General features: G+C 36.7%; 1 protein-coding gene across 5 annotated transcripts in view; it reads right to left on the bottom strand.

Moving 5' to 3' along the window:
- NOX4 (NADPH oxidase 4) overlaps window positions 1-21,281 on the bottom strand; it is a 135,788-nt gene that overhangs the window by 104,121 nt on the left and 10,386 nt on the right. For 2 of the 5 annotated variants that reach the window (XM_081241473.1, XM_081241474.1), the window contains exons 3-5: window positions 6,710-6,859; window positions 5,857-5,967; window positions 4,210-4,294 (exon numbers count right to left, since the gene is read on the bottom strand). In XM_081241473.1, coding sequence (XP_081097599.1) covers window positions 4,210-4,294; window positions 5,857-5,967; window positions 6,710-6,859 — 346 coding nt within the window. Of the gene's footprint in view, window positions 1-4,209; window positions 4,295-5,856; window positions 5,968-6,709; window positions 6,860-21,281 lie in introns of those variants that run through there. The other 3 variants (XM_081241477.1, XM_081241475.1, XM_081241476.1) reach the window with 3 other exon arrangements.

Genomic DNA, 21,281 nt, shown 5'->3' on the forward strand with positions numbered 1-21,281 from the left:
TGTATTCATTTAAGCAGCTCTTGAATACAGTAATCCCCCCTTATTCACTGTTTCACTTTCTGCAGCTTTAGTGACCTGTGGTCAACAGTGGTTTGAAAACATTCATTAAGTGGAAAATTCCAGAAATAAACAGTTTATGTGCTTTAAATTGCATGCTGTTCTGAGTGTAATGAAATCTCCACCCATCCCATTCCATCCCTCCCGGGATGTGAGTCATCCCTCTGTCCAGCACATCCTACCCGTTGGTCACTCAGTAACTGGCTTGGTTATCAGATCAACTTTCTGGAGTATTGCAGTGTTTGTGATCAAGTCGTCCTTGTTTTACTTAATAATGGCCCCAAACTGAAAGAGTAGTGATACTGGCAATTCATTTATGCCAAAGGAAGCCGTAAAGTGCTTCCTTTAAATGAAGAGGTGAAAGTTCTCGACTTAATAAGGAAAGGACAAAATTTCGTATGTTGAGGTTGCTAAGATTCTTGGTAAGAATGAATCGTCTATCCAGGAAAGTGGAAGGAGAAAAGAAATTCGTACTCACTTTGCTGTCACACCTCAAACTGCAACTCATGTTTAGTTAAGATAGAAAAGGCATTAAATTTGTACAATAAGATACTTTGAGAGAGAAGAGGGACCAGGTTCATGTAACTTTTATTACAATTGTTATATTTTATCATTAGTAATTGTTGTTAATCTCTAAGTGTGCCTAATTTATAAATTAAACTTTGTCACAGGTATGTTTGTATAGGAAAAAACAGTATATAGGATTCAGTACTGTCCTCGGTTTTAAGCATCCACTGGGAGCTTAGAAAGCATCCCCCCATGGATAAGGGGGAACCACTGTACTTTAGATTTTCCACATCTTTCACTTCTCCCATAGCTCCAAACCTGTTATATATCTTGTATACTTCACCGACACTCAAGCTAAAATATAGGCCCATGAAAAGGCTTTTAACCAGTTAACATTTTTCACAATCCACAGATTCAAGTCATAGTGTTTAAACCCAATAGCAAAAGTGTTGGTAACCACTTCATGGGACAAAAACTCAGGAAGATGATGATCAGCATTTAATAACCTACCTACAATGGCACAGTAATGAGTAGTCAACTGACTTAGAGATAAAAGTGTTAGGAAGTTATTAGAGAGTTGAAGACAAATTCATTTCGGCATGGTCAGGGAAAGGAAAATTATCTTGAGAAGCCTGGACAAGAAAGAAGCTAATGACATTTTGCACAGAAATGTAATACCCTCCTCCCTTCCTAACCTTTCCTTGTAGGTGAAATAAAGTTAACATTAACAGCACATTGTAATGTATGGGAAAGAACAATATTTAATTAGTTAGAGAACCTGTTTTCTTGGCCACATTTCTTGTCTACTAATGCCTCAGTTTACTTCTCTGTAAAATGGTGATGACAGAAATAAGATACTTAATGAGATAAGTGAACCTAAATTGCTTAGGAAACTATTACAATTTACACTGATATATGGAGTGTTGAGATTCAAAAGAAGACATGGCCTGGAAACTAGAAAATTCTATGACCCCTCCAACCTCACATACGAGATGTACATAGGTAAGCCAAGAGTTCCAAATTACACACAAAGACAAATGAAAGTGAGAGAGAAGGGCGAGAATGCTAAATAACCTAAAAGTTATTTAAAGGATTAAATTCCTGCCAATGACCAAATTAGAGGAGGGAAAAGGGTCCCATAAAAAAATGGACAGGGCTAGTGGGAAGCAGCTACATAGCACAGGGAGATCAGCTCGGTGCTTTGTGACCACCTAGAGTGGTGGGATAGGGAGGGTGGGAGGGAGACACAAGAGGGAATGCATATGGGGATATATGTAGAGCTGATTCACTTTGTTATACAGCAGAAACTAACACAACATTGTAAAGCAATTATACTCCAATAAAGGTGTTAAAAAAAATGGAGAGGAAACTGAAAGTGGGTTAACTAATAAGCAAGGACAGGATTCCAAAGAAATAAACAAAGGGTGTCTAGGTGAGACTCAACTATGGCACAGATATAAAACATTATAGAAGCAAAACTGTCTGTATCCTATAGCTTCAGTACTTCTAAAATCTATAGGAAAAAAACTCCTTCATTTTAAATGAAAGGTTTATATGTTCATTACATATTATATGGCTCAAAAGTGCAAGGGCGGGCTTCCCTGGTGGCGAAGGGCTTCCCTGGTGGCGCAGTGGTTGGGAGTCCGCCTGCCTATGCAGGGGAAACGGGTTCGTGCCCTGGTCTGAGAGGATCCCACATGCCTCGGAGCGGCTGGGCCCGTGAGCCATGGCCGCTGAGCCTGTGCGTCCGGAGCCTGTGCTCCGCAACGGGAGAGGCCACAACAGTGAGAGGCCCACATACCGCAAAAAAAAAAAGTGCAAGGGCATCCTTAGAGGAATTACCATTCTTTCTGAATTCTCCTGAAAATAAGTCCTAGGTAACAGCTGTATGAGATACAGCCTTAAGGGATACATTCACCTTCCTTAAAAGGCTTTTTAGGTTAAAAGACTTCAGGGCTTCTAATTTTAGGCAAGAGAGAGAAAGCATTGCACTTTGCATGGATTTCTCCATTTAATTTTCATAACAAAACAATGAGGTAGGTAGAATCACCTCTTTTTTTTTTTTTTTGGCTGCGCCTCTCGGCTTGCAGGATCCCAGTTCCCCAACCAGGGTTCTAACCCGGGCTCCCTGCAGTGGAAGCATGGACTCCTAACCACTGGACTGCCAGGGAATTCCCTCATCCCTATTTTATAGATAAGAAGACTAAGGTTAAGGAAGGTGACTTACCTAAAGTCAGACACCTAGTGAGTGGCAGAAGGCAAACCCTCTGGAACACATACTCACTCATGGCAATACTCCACACTATCTGAGTCTTTCAGCTGTTCTCCAACTGAACAGAATATTTGGACACAACTCCCATTTAGAACAAATCAAGTTATGAATGAGCCAGCGTTTCCCGATCCTGCTCCATTTTGAACTTTCACTCTCTCTAGCTCTAATCTAACCCTAACCCTGGCCACACCCTTGGTCCTCATCATATCCTGGACTCTTACTCCATTCCTAGCCTTGAGCTATACTGGAGTCTTCAGCCCATCCCTGAGCCTCTCCCCATCTCTCATTTCCAGGGTGGGAACTACCAGTGGGAAGATGTTCTGGGATAAAACACTGGGAAGATGCCTGTTTCAATAATACTTGGCAATTTTTGAAAAGCTTAAAGTTTAATGATTTCTTGGCAATAGCTACACCAAAACACTTCTGATTCAAAATGGCCATACACAAATATCCAGATCAAATGTCCCAAGTATCAAAACACCTATGTCCTATCAAATAATGAACAGATGAAAATGTCAGGTGTTATGCCACTGAGATAATTTATGTCCTATCAAATAATGAACAGATGAAAATGTCAGGTGCTATGCCACTGAGATAATTTACCCTTGAGGTTGTAAATTATAATAACTAATTCTATCCTAAGAACTTCATAGGCATGTTCTTACTTTAGTCTTAAAACCATGAGATAGGTGCTACTGTCGATCCATTTTACAGTTAACAACAAACTGAAGATCAGAGAGATTATGTCACTCGGTAAGGCAGAAGGGTAGCTGGGGATAGATCCTACAAAATCTGTCTCCAGAGTACATGTACTTAATACGTTAATTAATTTCTGTTTCAAAAATTTGAAAAGTATCATATAAATGCTCAGGATAAAAATTTATTTTAAAATGGCTCTTAACAACCACAAGATTCTCACTTCATATTTTAACTTGGAATTAAGCAGGATAAATTTCCACAAATTTTGACATTTGCTTTTCTGCCCAAGTGTTAATATCAAAGAAACACTTAACAAATATAATTTTGATAGAATCATATTCTGTGAATGCACATTTCACATTCTAATTTTCACACATTTAAGTTTCTATCATATCATTACTTTTAGAGGTTAAAAACTTTTAATCACCTTCTTCCAATCTTTCTAAATGAAATTACTTACTTTTAGAAAATAATCATTACCAGCTTGGGGGCCAAACTTTGCACATTTATATATTATATAAAACACCCATTTTCTGTAGCACCGCTAGATAAATCTCTTTAAATACACAGAAGACAAAATTAATGTATATAATAAGAAAACCATAAACAATAAAAATATCATTCATAAAATGTGCTATTCTAACATAATATTTAACATCTTTTGGTTTTCTCACCAGAGAAAATACAGATAGTCACACCACAGGTTGTATGGAATGTTCTGCTTTTATCCAACAATCTTCTGGTTCTCCTGCTTGGAACCTAAATAAAAATCATTTAATATGATAAAAATGATGCAGCAAATAAGATATATGCATGAGTCTTTGTAAATATGGCAGAGGCTTATCAATTAAAACTTGGTGAGATGAAGTATGCTATATCTAGTCAATGGAACACTCAAATCATTAAAGAGAATGTGAGAAGGCTTATTATTGATATGGAAACATACACAAGATATATTGTTAGGTAAAAAAGGTTACAACACATAAACTAAACTATGATCCTGTATTGTTTAAAATTAATGACATTATATATGTTAACATATTTGCAAGCATTTATCTCAAATAGTGGTTGTTCTGGCAGAGTAACATTTAGGGGAACCATCACTGATTACTTTGCATATTTCTGGAATGTTTTAATTTTACAATATACACAATTTCCTTTTGTGGTCAAAATATAAGATTATTTTTAAATGAAGCAATTTTATCTACAGGTTTAAATGCCTGCTTGATCTTACACAAAAGTAAAATGTCAAGCATCTTTAAGTACCTATGTTTCACACTGGGGGATAATTCTTTAAGACATTAAATACTGAGAGGCTTATGTGGGCACTTTTCATTTCCTGCCATTTATCTTCTCTTTCTTCACACCAAGCCAATGGCAAGCCACAGGGATCAAAACCTAGCATTTCGCAATAGTTGGCAACCTACAGAAAGAGTTATTTCCACAAATTACTGCATTAAAAGCAAAGAGTTTCTAAATATAATTATGTGAAAAGGTTGAGAAGTTTTACCACAGTAAATCCACTCACTTGAACTTCACAGAACATCAAAATGACCTCATGTTAACAACTCCTTTTAAAATATCAGTATCGATCTAGCAGTGCCTAACTATCTTACTGAAGAAAGGAATAAACACACATATATCTCACAAACACACACACACACGAGGATAAGAGAAAACAAAAAAAACAATTTCAGATGAATTTTAACTTTCAAAGGGCTTTTCTGTTTTCTTAAATCCTTTGTTTTATACTAAATACCATATGTGACATCACATCTTAATCAAGAAATCTATTTCAAGCCTTTTACATAGCTCAAAACAGGTATGTGTTTTAATAAACTAACACCAATACCAGCAGGCATCCTGTATATTAATCAAACTCCACACAGCTCTAGTTTGCTCACTTGAATTTAATTAAATGAAACTACAAGCTCTCAGTGAAGAATGAGAAGGAGCTCAAAACTGGGGCTGATCTCAACTCTACCATTCGCTAGTCTCAAGGTCATGGTCAAGTTACTTAAACTCCCTAGGCTTCAGTTTCTTCATCAGCAGTACCCACAGAATCATGTGAGGATCCACAAGTATTCAATATATGTGAATTTTATATATGTTAACACAGTGCCTGATACTCTGGTATCCTCTGCCCTTATCTACTGTTGTAGAATAGCTCACTGATCACCTTGACATGCGATGTGGTCTTTACTATCATCTTTGAAGAAATCACTCCAGCAGAAAGTCAGACCATGCAAACTAAGTAGGACTAACATGACACTTTTACACTTGATTTCTATGCTGGAATCAGTGACGGATTTTTTTCTTACCTTCTGGGATCCTCGAAGGTAAGCCAGGAGCATCCGGCACATGGGTAAGAGGATAAGGCTGCAGTTGAGGTTAAGAACTGACGCGGAGGCTCTGCTTAGACACAATCCTAGCTGAACAAATAAGGCAAGGGGCAAAACACAGTCAAGGACAAAAGTAAACTACAAGCATGCTGCAGACCTCACCCGGCAGGACTGTGGCAAGTGCCAACTCCTTCAAGAGACCTGAATAACCCTCCACTTTCTCTCTCACCAAAAGAGAAACCGGTCTCTTTCTGGTCTGCACTGCCATAAAACTTAGCCTCCCCTCATTTCTACTAGTGTTCCAATCACCTCACTACATTGTTTCAGTGCAAGGTCACTTTCTTATTGTACTCACCCTGGACTGTTCTGGGTGTTAAGAGCCCTAGAGAGCTTCAGTATATTCTGTACCTCCACACAGGTGCAGTGTTGAATCCTTTGTTCACTGGTAGGGTACCAAGAATTTAAAACAAAGGCTTTTCATTTGTGTTCTCTCTAAACACTCTAAGCCTCCCCACAACTCCCTTCCACACCAGCACCCGCCTTTAAGCTCTTCACTTTACTGACTCTACCCATCTTTCAGGGTTCATCTTAAGCACTTCTCCTCTAAAGTTCTCCCCTGACTCATAAAGGTGTGGTACATATATACAATGGAATATTACTCAGCCATAAAAAATGAAATCATGCCATTTGTATCAACGTGGATGGACCTAGATATTATCACACTAAGTGAAGTAAGTCAGAAGGAGAAAGACAATACCCTACGATATCACTTATATGTGGAATCTAAAATATGACACAAATGAAATTACCTACGAAACAGAAATGGACTCACAGACAGAAAACAGGCTTGTGGTTGCCAAGGCAGAGAGGAGTGGGCGAGGGATGGATTGAGAGTTTGGGACTTGCAGATGCAAACTATTATATGTAGAATGGATAAACAACAAGGTCCTACTGTATAGCACAGGGAACTATATTCAGTATCCTGCAATAAAAAATAATGGAAAGGAAGATGAAAAAGAATACATATATATGTATAACATATATGCATAATGGAATCACTTTGCTGTACAGAAGAAATTAACACATTGTAAATCAACTAACAAAATGAATTAAAAAGAAAAAGTTCTTCCCCAAACCAAAACCAAGAGAGATCCCAGATCAGCTGTGCCTCATACAAAGCTAATCATAATCACATTGTACAACATATTTTTCGAAGAATCAGTCCCCTTGGTATGATCCAATACTTTTGGAAACTAATTTTAAATCAAATTCTTGCTAGATTGACATCTACTGTTGTCTGGTACTAGCCACATTCTTCATATGATGAATGTATCACACGAAAACAAGAAATGGGGTCATATCTGTGCACTTGTCCTGAAATAAACACAAAACTACTTTATGTTAAGGATATCAACTAAGAAACAGGTGTAAGTCAGATGCTTTTCTTATCTTGAAATTGTTCATGTCCCTGAGATTCCCAGCTTAACTCCTGGCAAAATAGCAACTCTGTTACACAGTGTTTATTGTCACCATACGGACTATTATTTCTGAAAGGGAGATGGAGTAATAACTCATGTCAGGAAAGCCATAATTTTCATTGAGTTATATAAAAAGTAATTGATATTTCCAGTTAGACTATTTCTACACCACAAATTTGAACACCTCAGGGATACAGTTCAATGAGTATACCAGTCAGTGGACAAGTAGAAATAATCCTCACTGGACTATCTAAAAAAATGTAAAGTATAATTTTCTGTCTCAATGAGCAAAAATTAATATCATTTCAAAGTGATAGGTTTTGTTGTTTAGGCCTCCAGAGAAGGGATAATTATATCATTTTGATATGGCATCTGCATGTAACAAGAAAATTTTAGCTCCAGGGATTTTGGATAATAATTTTATTTGTAATTTTAATGTACTAGGACAATAACTCACTTAAAATATATCAGCTAAATTCTACCATATACGTTCAGGACTTAAGAGCTACAAATAAATTATCCAAATTATCTTTGCAGTTTAGTGCTTTAAAGAGCATTCCTATATTTTTGCATTTTCTAACCATTTATTGCACGTCTGGAAGTGTTTTATTGCTGTGTTTACATTAACTCATACAGTAATTTAATTCAAAGTGGCTTTAAGTGTCCTTTTAGGATGAATGGAGTTTATTTTGGCATTCCACTTCTTCCTTATGATGCTGCAAAATCTAACTGGAAATTTTACCGAGGACTCATTTCCTCATATATATTTATTCCTCCTGAATATATTTAGCTCTTTAAACCAAGATGAAAAATTCTTTTTATTAGGTTATCAGAGTACAAAACTCCCTCATTCAGAAGCAGTCAAGAGGGTAAGGAAATGGAGGCAGATCTCAGTTAAGTGACAATCATAGGAAACCATTTTATCTACTTACTAGATGGGTAATAGTCTACAGCTAAGATTTGTTTTATTTAGTCATTATTAATTCATGAACTTCATAAGAATCAGCTACTTCAAATGTCCACTAAAAAGAAATGACTGCCTACTTATGTGCCCAGCCCATTCTGTGTGGATGACGTGTTCTACCATTCCTAGAGAGCTCAACCTGCTACTCTAGTTTTCAAACCTCATTCAGGTTAGTTATCACTAGATGGCAGCGTTACTTTCACATCTTACCTGTGAAGGTCTCAAACATAATTAACTGAAAATTCCAAGCGTAATTTTTTAAACTATAAGTCTATTTTAGATGAATATGTATAAATAATACACAGTTTGGTCCTTGCTATGGAATGAATGTTTGCGTTCCCCCAAATTCATATGTTGAAACCCTAACATGATGGTATTTGGAGGTGGAGCCTTTGGGAGGTAATTAGGTTAAGATAAGATCATAAGAGTAGAGCCCCATGATGGGATTATCACCCTTATTAAGAAGAGGAAGAGATCAGAGCTCTCTCTCTCTCCTCCACGTGAGGATACAGCAAGAAGGCAGCCATCTGCAAACCAGGAAAAGGGCTCTCAACAGACACCAACTCTGCTGGCACCTTGATTTTGGACTTCCCAGCCTCCAAAACCGAAAAAATAAATGTTTGTTGTTTAAGCCACCCAGTCTATGGTATTTTCTTGTAGCAACCTGAACTAAGACAGTCCTATAAGAAAGTATGCCATTTAAAGCAAGTTATAAAAGAATGTAATATCTGGGTATAACAAGTGCATGGTCATTTTCTTAAAATCTCAAACACTTTTTTTTTTTAATCTTAAATCTGTTACCTAATAACTATTCTTCTTGGGCTAGTTAACTGTCCTTATCCGTAAAGTTGAGAGGAATAAAATTTTCTTATCCATAAAATTAATATAATATAATATGATATGGTCTAATAATCCTAGCTTGCAAGACTTTTGTGAAAAGTAAAACTGGTCTAAAAAATGCAAGCACTATAAAAAATTAATTTATTGATTAGGGTCACTGTATCACATCCTTTCTCTAAATGGTCTCTTCTGTGCTTCCATAGTAAGTGTTATCTATTCCACTTACATTATTCATTCAAGATATATTTATTATGATATGCACATATCACAAGGCACCAGGAGTTCAACAGTGAACTAAAAACAAAAAATGCCTTCTTCCTTAGGATGTTATATTTTAGTAGGGCAAACAGATATTAATCAAATAGCTACATAATCAAATGTAAATTGTAACCAATACACAGTGACCAATGCTGTGAATGAGAAATACAGAGTATGAGCATGCCTAACAGGAAATGCAATCTAAATAGGAAGGTCAGGAAGGCTTCCTTGATAAGTGAAAAGTGAACTGAGATCTGGAGGGTGAGCAGAAGTCATCTAGGAATGAGAAGGACATTTGTGCAGAAAAAACCAGCATGAGAATGGATGTGTGGCAAATGGGAGCATGGTGTATACACGAGAAATTAATAGTAGGCCAATATGGCTGGATTGGAAGTGGAGGAGAGTACAACATAAAACCGGAAAAGCAGGTAGGGCTAGACCTTGATGGACTTGGTAGGTCATATTAAGAATGTGCATCTTTATCCTAAAGTCAATGCAGAGCATTGTGTTTTGAGTAGGGAGGTGGTAAGAAGCGATTAGTATTTGGTAATGATAACTCTGAATGAAGTGTGGAGAACACATTGGAAGGACATAATTTGGGCAATGACAATACTTTGTGTAGTTAATCATCACAGAAGTGAAATTTTGTTTGAGACGGGGACTACATTTTATGGTAATTATATCTGAGCCTTACATATAGAAGGGATTCAGTTTCAACTAAATATTTATTTATCAGTAAATTTATTTTGCTAAATAATTTCCTAAAACATATACATCTAAGATTGGAGAACTAAAAGGGTCTAACCCACATCCCACCATCCATCCAGTGACTAACCTCCTCTATGACAGCCCTGACCAAAGGTAACCCACCCTCTGCTGAATGTGTCCAGAGACAGCAGATTGTTCTACTGTCAAGAACTTCTATTTTGTTTTCTTACACTTACATGAAATCTGTGTCTCTACAACTTCTACCCACCAGGCTACTCTGGATAACAATATTCCTAAATAGACATTTAAAAACTGAAGGTAAAAGTAGGATGGATCCTAGCTCAATCTTGTTTTCTTCAGGCTAAACACAATTCTTTAGGCCTCTAAAATTCTTGATATACATTTAAGACTGCCTCATCATCTCAGTGACCTTTCCCCATTCACCAGAATTCAGTACTTAATATCATGCTCTCCCTCACCAAGGACATGGTCCAAGGCCTGCTGATTCTAAGACCAGCTGATTCTAAGACAGTGTTATATTGTGGGGCAACCATGAGGCATAATGGCTCATCTTGTGTTTGCAACAATTTTCTCACATGACTTGCTATCAAGCAACAAAGAAAGAGAGGTGTGAGAGAGCAGGTACATAAATGTAAGAATTATTGGTGTCAGCCCATTATGTTATACTGGGTGTGAATGCCGTATTTTGATAGTTTTCCTTCCCAATTTTACCTTAGTTGAATATTTTACAAATTCACGTTTCCTCATCTTCATCCAAGTTCTTGACAAAGCTATTAAATTGTAACAAAATTCTGTTGAAATGGTTGACTCTAGAGAGGACTTGAAAACTACTTTTTCTGGTAAATTAACTCTCAAATGAACATTTTGCTCTCAACTCAGAATTTTCTCTGCTATTTTAGGGAAATATAAAATGACATTCTACATGTAAATATCTATGCAGAACTGGTGTTCAACGGGATTTGAAAAGGCCAGAATAGTAATTTTTTTTTTTTTTTTTTTTTTTTTGCGGTACACGGGCCTCTCACTGTTGTGGCCTCTCCTGTTGTGGAGCACAAGCTCCGGACACGCAGGCTCAGCGGCCATGGCTCACGGGCCTAGCCGCTCCGCGGCATATGGGGTCTTCCCAGACCAGGGCACGAACCCGTGTCCCCTGCGTCGGCAGGCGGACTCTCAACCACTGCGCCACCAGGGAAGCCCCAGAGTAGTATTAATAGTACGCTTTAATAATTGGTCCGTTTTCTAGTTACCCCTTGGTGGGTCAACAATTAGTCATTTCCAGGAAAAACTAAAAATAAATATTATAGAGGTTTATTAAAGATTTTATATTGTGATTTGACATTTTGCATTTGTCAAAAAGTATATAAATTTGTATTCATTAAGGTCAATTTTATTGACTCTTTTCCTCCAAGGAAATATTTTTAATCAAACCAAATGAAGCCAATACAACACCTAATTCTTACATATTTTATAATCATAGAACTTAGCTCTTTCATGGGGCCTTACATATCATCCAGGCCAACCTTTTTGCCTCTAGTTGCACTGTTAGTTTGTAAAGACACAAAGGACTAGAACCCAGGCCTCCATTTATCCTTGCTGTTACTTCCCTGAGAACAGAACAGGACAGGTCACTCTCCAGAAAAGAGATGTGAATTCAGATGCCTTATATAACTCTTTCCAAACCATAATACTTTCTTACTCTTTCAATTGCTTAGCCTCTTATCCAACCAGTAGATTTTCCTGTCATTTTGTGTAACTCTTTATCAAGATTTCCATAATCTAACTACACATTGAAATCACTTGATGGACTATTTAAAAATAAACATATCTCTGTTGTACTTCCTGAAATTCTGATTCCTTAGATCTGGAGTGGGGCCCTCAGGAGGTACAAGCAGGCTTGGCAATCACTGTTTTAGAATCCACTTTGAAGTCAGACAAACCTGAATTTTAAGCACTTTTATTAGTTGTGTGGCCTTGGGTAATTTTCTTACCCTTTCTGTCTCATTTTCCTCATCTATAAAATGAAAATAATCACCCCAAAGGGTAATGGTATTAAATGAATATATATATACTAAGTGTAGTACTCAGCATATAGTAAGAAGTAAATAGAAGCTATCATCCTGGTCCTTGGCCATCCACAAATTAGGTCTAGTTACAGAATTTAAATGCTCTTATGGCATAATTTCCTGAAAATCACTCTTTCCAAGCCTGTCTTTTCATCCTCACCTCTCGTTATAGTTGGAGCTATGGGAGCTGAGCTTTATTCCACTCAACTGTATCTAAAGAAGTCAAAGAGAGTTCTAGGTAACTAGCAGATGTGCAATAAGTATATGGCGGAGGATGAATGAGTGAGCCTCTGAGAGGATCCTTCAATGCCCTCATTTTGGAAATAAAAGAAAAAAGAATCAAAACCAAAAGCGATTACCCAAGAGATCTGGTTAACATCCAGGGCCAGAGCACAGGACCTGCTCCTTCCTGCACACCACATCTCCCAGGATACCAACTCTACCTCCACTCCCCCAGCACCCACCCTTCTAGAGACTGGGATCAACTGTATGGAACTGAGCAACACCTAGTTTGAAGGAAACCCTCAGGGCCACTGTAGTTCTCTGATAAGACTGGATAAGTCACCTAGTCCAACCTTCTTTTCCATCCAACTTGTATTAGAAGCCTGTAAATAAGCCAAATTGATGATACCATAAGGCCAGTCAGCTATACTTTCTATTATATGACTCAGTTCAGCTCCTGGATGCATTATCCAGACCAGCTATTCCAAGCTTTCCCTGCATATCTCAGTTGCCTACCCACAGCTCGTGCTGTGGCCATTCCTTCGCTTTGTGATGGCTTCCCGCCTCTTCCACCCACTTCCGTGCTAACTATCAGATGAACTCTTTATTATTCTTTAAGTCTCAGCCCAGGGTCATTTTCTCTCTTAGGTCTTGCTAGGGCCACATCCCCGACAGTATCCTCATTTATACCTCCAAATTTTTCCCTTTTTCAAATACCCTGAAAAAATTTGGAGCATCCTTCTCAAAGCTTCCCTTCTGCCTTTCACCACACCTCCTCTGGAACACTTAACCCACTATATTGTAATGGTTTACCTATTTATCATATCCTTATCTCCCCCACAAAGCTAGCAAGTGGCAGCATAGTAAGTGGACAAGCCCAAACTGCCTCTTACCCTTGGGAACCTCAAAAACGCATGGTCAATACTAAAGAAAATTATTTCAAAAAAATACTCCTTGGGGAAAATATTCCTTTAGCAGTGAAAGCCAAAGAAAGTGGTCAGGAGGCAAATACATGAGCAAGAAGAGACAACCCCATAAAGTAGTCTATATGATTTCCAAGGAAATGGTAGGAATTTTTAAATTGTCTTTACAGTAACCAAAAGGGTTCATGGCAGAAAATCAGAACAATTTATTTTTCCTCTATCTATAAATCAAAACTGTGGTTCTAATTTAAATGTTTAGTTTGTACCATTAATATATTATGATAAGGATATGAATATAGAATATGATGAGCATTCCATTGGGGCAAGATTGCACTTAAGAATAAAAAAATGACATTTCAATGAAGGGCTACTTCAAAAGTGGATTACCTAACTATTTGATAAGGTTTCGTACGGAAACAATAATGAATAACATGTCATGAGCAACCAGAAAGTCGTTAATAATAATTGGAGTAATTATTTCTTAACATAATCCCAATATAGACTACAAATTCAGTGCTCTTGGGACATATCCAAAAGCTCATGAATGTCCCTTCATGCCATAATAAAAAACTGTAATTCATTCCAAATGATCCTAGCTGGTTTCTGTCAACTAACTGCCCTGGAGACTTAACTATGATGTAATTTTTGACTCAAGTTGACCTTTCTTCCCATCTATAAACTGGTTTTTTTTTTAAAAAAAAAAAACAGTGTCTCTAAAAGAAGCTATCAGTTCCAAAGAAGGAAGCTGGGGGAAAAAATTTTTCCATATAGCTCAAGGGACCACCAAAAGTAGAGTGTCCATCCTGACACTTTATCCAGATATCCTTATGCTTAACTCAAATCTTCCCTTTTATATGTCATCATCCTTCATTCTACCTTTTTTAGAAATGAACTTTCTTCCATTTACAGTGGGAATATGGTCTTTTCTTAGAAATTTACTATGAATTGGAAGGAAATGTAGCTATTACAGAGAGAGATGAAAGCAAGATGGATACATGATATAGTTCTGTCCTGATTTTGTCTACCTTGTCTTTCCTGTACCAAAAGTCCAGAGAGCAGAAGAGATTCACTTCTAGACTATGTGTCTGTCTGGAAAAGTTAAACTTCAACATAAATGGCAGTCAGAACTGCATATGAACACGTTCATGGGTTTCTAAAGGCAATGCTGTCTAGTGAACAGTCACCAGATTAAAAGGTATGAAATTCTTACCACAGCTAACACCTGTGACCTCTACCAAGGTCACTTGTCTCCAAAACCTAGCACTGAAGAATTTAACAGAACAGTAATAAAAATGTCCTCTACTTTCCCTCATGGAATTGTTCTAAAAGGTAAAAACATATAAAGTAAAAATTATCTGACCTCTTTAGCTGACAAACATTATTAAAATGGAATTTTAAAAATTCATCTATGACATCCCTGTGGATATTCACACCTATCCCTTTTCCTCTACTCCTTTCTAAGGCCCAACAACAAGGGCCTCAAGAGTTACAGAGCATTTGATTGCACGTCATTGTTACATTTTCCTCCTCCTACAAAAATGATCCATGCACAGGGGAAAGCACTGAGGAGTGAAATGTATTTTGCAGAGATTGGTTGGCTAAAAAGCTGAGAAAGGCCTTGTTTCTCCTACATCACAGGTCCAGCATATCTGATCACAATTACTGAGTATTTAGCCACCTCTAAGCTACTCTTCATCAGAAACAATCATTCTTGTATCTTTCTTCTTCATCTTCACACCACTTTCAGTTTCCCAATATTCCTCCTAAAATTTGGAAGCCAAAACAGATATACTAGTAACCTGAGCATATGGAGTAATTTTTGGAAGGAAACAATACTCATAGCAATGGTACCCATTCACTTGGTTAGAATTTTAATCAGAATATCCATAATGACATGTATTAAAACTCATATATTGAATATAGGATATTCAAAATTAAGATTTTTCTCGCACATCTGTCAAGCATAATCTACTTTTAAACATATCTATTTTATAACTGCCGAACTCAATCCTGTTAGTTAATAACATTTTTAATTGAAACTATAAAAGTGTCTTTAAGTTCTGTCTTTGTCTTTGAAATACTAGCACTGTTAGCTAACTCAGCTTTTTTTTTTTTTTTTTTTTGCGGTACGCGGGCCTCTCACTGTTGTGGCCTCTCCCGTTGCAGAGCACAGGCTCTGGACGCACAGGTTCAGCGGCCATGGCTCACGGGCCCAGCTGCTCCACGGCATGTGGGATCTTCCCGGACCGGGGCATGAACCCGTGTCCCCTGCATCGGCAGGCGGACTCTCAACCACTGTGCCACCAGGGAAACCCTAACTCAGCATCTTTTAACCATAACTTCCAAGTTTGAATCAAGTTCACTTTCTTCCAGTCTTTCTTTGAAGAAAAAAAAAAAAAAATATATATATATATATATATACACTGTCTCCAAGAAGTTATCAATTCTAAGAGTAAGAACTCTGGATGCGTTCAAATGGCCCAAATACCTAACAGAGTAGGTAAAGTAAAGATGGACTGTATGGATGGATCATTTGTTACAGACCATTTACTTAAACTTCCTGATACACACATATTTAAGCATTAGACTCTTCTGACAAAGTCTTCAGAGTTTAACTGGTCAACTTACAGTGGCCACACTAGTTCCTCTGCTGGTAGAGCAATACATTAAATCAAATACAAGATGATATATTGGTATAAGAGAGAAGATGTAAATAAAGTTTAACCTTTTTTCCCTAAAAAAATAACATTAAATAAGACCAAAATATCACATCTTGGACTTTTTTAAAAAAGGAAAATAGCAAACCAAGGGTAAATTTCTAAGATACTCACTGCAGTACAATCTGTGATACGAAGAATAGAACTAAAAAGGCCAATAGTGGAGAAATATAAAACAAATTATCATACACATTATGGGATACTATGTAGCCATTAAAAATAAGATAAATTAAACTTGTGCAATGGAAATGAAATAATAATATCTGTGACTTTTTTTTTTATCGGTATGCGGACCTCTCACTGTTGTGACCTCTCCCGTTGCGGAGCACAGGCTCCGGATGTGCAGGCTCAGCGGCCATGGCTCACGGGCCCAGCCGCTCCACAGCATATGGGATCTTCCCGGACTGGCGCACGAACCCGGGTGCCCCGCATCAGCAGGCGGACTCTCAACCACTGCGCCACCAGGGAAGCCCATGTGACATATTTTTGAATTAATAATATACATGCATATAAATGTTTATCTACATAAACAGGCATAAATATAGATAGAGAAATTGACATAGATTTTATATATACAGTTGGTTATCTCTTAGAAGTGAAGTTTCTAATTCTGTGTCACCAGCATTCAATATAGAATGATACATGTCTTCACATTATTAAAAATTTTGCCAAATCAGTGGTGAAGAAAGCAAACAGGGGCCTTGCACAGACCCATGAAGATAGTGTGCTGTGAACTGAGGTACATGCTAAAACACTCTGTACCTAACATCAGAAACATAGTTTTCTAACTCCTTTGTTTTTACAGAGAAGATTCACTGCTAGTGTCCTATAAAATTTGTCCTCTTCATGTGAACCTCAAACTTTGGTTTGCTTGATGGAAAGTTTAAAAAAGGCCAAGAAATTTGGAGCAAAAATTTGAAAACTACTGCCAATTGAAAAGCAATTAATTGTGAGCTTAAATATTTCTGAAACCATAATGAAGAAAAAATGTATACTGTAATTTGCAAACTATCTTTTTAAATACTTCAGAATTTATACATTGCACAAAATTAGGCATTAACACTTCTCTTAGTTACTGGAAACTTTTAGTCATTAGCAAACATTTACAAGGAGATTGCAATATCAAAACATTCTTAACTTCAACAGTGTTTTCTGAAAGAAATGAGTCTAGCATTGTCATGAATTTGTCTACTATAACTTGCCATTAGAAAGAAGGGAAGTAACACAATCTGTGGTCTTCACACTCATTTCTTTTTCATCTTACTTAATCCTCTCCTCAAAATAATAGTAATAATAATAATCCTAAAAGAGAGAAATCAGGTTAAACTATGCCAAATTGCCATTTTTGTAAGTCAAAATGTTTCAATATTGAAATTTTCATGTAGTTCAATCTAATAATATAATTCTCAATTTAAAATTGAGGAAACTAGGTTTTGAAGATTTCAATAAAGATACAGTTATTGAGAGGTAAAGTGAAGATTTCAACTTAGGTCAATTTGTCAACAAAATCCATGTTCTTTTCACTACATTATACTTTTGCTATTGATACTCTGAAATTTTTACAGATATTATTTTTATTTGAAATTTAAGCTAATAGTTGCTCTGTGCTAGGAAAAAGCAATAGCAGGCACTTGGTTTTGATAAGAATTAGAATGAATGTCACACAAGACTTTAACAAAGTAAATTTCATATATATAAAATTTGTGGGTTGAACAAAGTATATTTTCTTCTTTAAGCATGACACACTCAAGCTTTAAAACCAGCACAAGTCTAAGACTAGACTTTTCTTCAGGCAAACCAAAATTAAGTAAACCTTGTAGATCCATTATGATCCAGGAAACTAAACTTTTCCAAGATTTTCATTTGACTCATTTATCACTCTCTTAAGTTTTAAAAAATGTACAAACAGGATCAAAATAACTGAACAGTTCAATAATGGGTTCTACATAGTCCAAGCTAAGGCCCAAACCCCAGAAAATTCTATTGTAGGTAACAAACGTAATACAGAGAATGCCCAACAAAAAATGCCATTTCTCAGGTAGGAGAAGAACTTTCTTACTGAAGCTCTACATTCTTGTGGTTTAATTTGAGTCATTTTTTTTCCAGTTGGAATCCATTATTATAGACCACTGATGATATTTGCTTGGTTTTTCCCTTTAGATATTCTGAGCTATGGAAAAAGAAGAAAAGAAAAATGTATCTTCACCTATGTTTGTATAACTCTAAGCACTTTACAAATGTGCTTTGGAGTCTGTGCTTTTCAGACCAAGAAAATTAACAAAGCTCAAAGGCTCAAAGAAACTTAACAAAAGTAACTTGGCCAAGGAAAATCAGTGAGAACTAAAAACTCTCTCATCACCCTATCTCATCAGTATTTTCAATAGACAGTTCTTATTTTCTTGCTCCACAACTGTCTCTTCTTAGGGCATCCTTGAAATCCATGTTCCTATATGAGGTGGGGTGACAGGGAGTTCACTCAGGATAAAATGCTAATTGAAAGGTGCATAACAGAGGGTATACTGGGGGAATGGAAGTCAACAAAGAGAACCAAAAGTATAACGGGGTGGGGTGGGGGGGTGGGGGGGAGGGGGGCGGGGAAGAAACTTGTTTAGATCATTACCACTTCAGATCCTTCCAATGGACCTGAGCATTCTAAGATTATATTAAAGAAAATTACTTGAAATTTGAAATCGGTTATTTGATAACACTATCATAGGAAAAATGACTATAGTCAGAAAGGCATTTGCCATAGATCATTTCTTAAATTTATCTTGGTGTTGATGTACCTATTTTTTAAAAATCTCAGGTGTATAAGATGCTTTCACTTTATGTACATCATTCATCTCTTCTTACCTTAAACTATATCAGACCTCTGGTATTTCTGATATGTGTCTGGAGACTTAACAATTTCCAAATCCATGAAAATCATCAAAGCATGAAACTTTTCCCTAAAAATATGTGTTGGATTCATCTATCCATAGATAGGAGTCATTGTCAAATTCAACTTTCCAGCTTCTAACAATGTAAACAAATTCTACTGATCATGGAAAAACCATCTTCTTCTTTATCTACTTTTTCTTTAATCCCATTGCCAGAACTGAAAAGAAACTACATTTCACAAGACTATTTATTACATCGACATTTATCACATCACAAAGCTGCAGTAAGACATGGATACTAAGAAGTAAGGTAGGCTCACCCCGCCTTTAGGTAATTTACTCTTATACTAAAGTCTCACTCTTAGTTCATGCCTTGGCAATTATTAATTACAACATGTCACAGCCCTTTAAGATCCCACTTCAATAATCAATACTGGAGTAAAGCATATTAGATGTTAAGGGCCACTTGTTGCTTTTCTGTCATGAAAATGAAATCTTCTCATTTCTTTGTCCAAACTGTCCCTTACGACTCCCAAAGGAGCTCTGTTAGAGTACCAATGGCTGGAGCCTTAAAAGCTGGAGGAATGAATAGGAGACAGAAACAATACGTAATAATAACCATTATTTTTTACATCTATGATGCTTTCAGTTCTTCAAAGTAGTTGCCTCTTAAGTCATACCTAATCTTCAGTACAACACTCTGAGATAAGTGGGATCATTTCATCATGTTTTAATGGGAGTACAGAACAGTTAAGTGAATTGCTGTATATGAATATGAAGGATGAGAGAAAAGGGAAGGAAAGAGGAAAGCTGGTATTTTTGGAACTCATTACATAATAGGCTTTGTGCAAGGTACTTTAATCCATGAGCAAATTATTTATAATTTCTGTGCTTTAGCTTCCTCTTTTGTAATAGAACCTACCTTGTAGACTAGTCAGGACTCTGACACTGAATGTATAAAGAATTTATCATGTCTGGCCCATGAGAACATTTCAGTGAATGTTGGCTCTAGCTATTATTGAGGTTATTTCTTTTAATTTTCTTTAAGGTTCACAGTAATCTTGTGAAATAGGCATTACTTCCCTGTTTATCTGCTGAAGACTCCAAAATTCAATGAAGATTAATACAAGCTTTTCTGAATAAAATGCATTCTACCTCAAGATAAAATTCCACTCAGCAATCATAACCAAGTTGCTACAAATTTTGTGCCAATTACAAACAGCAACTGATAGGCTTCCTTTGTTCACAGGATTGGGGGGCAGCCAGAGGTCAATCAAAGGAAAGGAAAAGTCTCTCTGTCTTAATGCCATCTGCCATATGCTCAGCAAATTCCTTCCATCTTTATATTTCTCTGAATTTCTTTTAATATTTTTATTGATAAGCATAAATAATTTCTATTACTATTTACTATTAATAGTATTAATACCATTAATGCTAATTAATATTACTTAATATTTATAGTAATGTTATCTTTTGCTAAGCACATATGCACCAAGTGCTAAACATTTCACTTGCATTTTCTCAGGAAATCTTCACAACTAACCTAAGAGGAAGGTGAGTTAAACGTAGTCTCAGAGAAGTAATTTGCCAAAATCATAAAGGGAGATAAATGCCTAAGCCAGGGTTCAAACTCATATACATATAGCTCCAAAGCTTATGGCATTGTCAATAAGGAATTAAGGATGATTGATTTTCCTCCACAGAATTACCTAGGCATTTTTAAAGTCAATTCTATGATCAACACAATGCTTAGCATAATGAACTAGAAACACTGACTAGAGTTTGAAGACCTACTGTCCACATTCAACTTTGCACTGAGTCCATAAAGAAGGCATTTCCCAATACTAAATCTGTCTATCGAATGAGATAAATGAACTAGAACAATACCTAAGGTGCCTATAACATTCTGCAGTTCTACAAACTTCATTCCCTCAGGCTGGGTGATCCCTAGGAAAAAGCATATAGGCTTCAGGATTATGAGGAAATAAATTTCTGTTGTTAAAGCCACCCAGTCTGTGGTCTTTGTTATGGCAGCCTGAGCAAATTAATGCAGTAGGAATCAGTTAGGATGAGGTATATAAGTCTGCTTCAGGTTTAAGAATAATCTATACACTATATTTTTACTTATTAATAAAAAAACACACAAACATACATACAAACAGTCTTACCCAGAGCCAATGTGGTGGGATGCATAAGAACCTTGGATAAGAGTAGAAAATTCCAGGCTCTAACCCTCTGTGTCTCAGAGGAGGGTCTGTCTCCCTGGAGGAGCAGCGTGATTGAGGGTGTGGTCTTAGTATGAGACAAATGTGGGCTCAAATTGGGCTTCTC

This window comes from Mesoplodon bidens, assembly GCF_964165515.1.
Source record: "Mesoplodon bidens genome assembly, chromosome: 7".
Taxonomy (NCBI): domain Eukaryota; kingdom Metazoa; phylum Chordata; class Mammalia; order Artiodactyla; family Ziphiidae; genus Mesoplodon; species Mesoplodon bidens.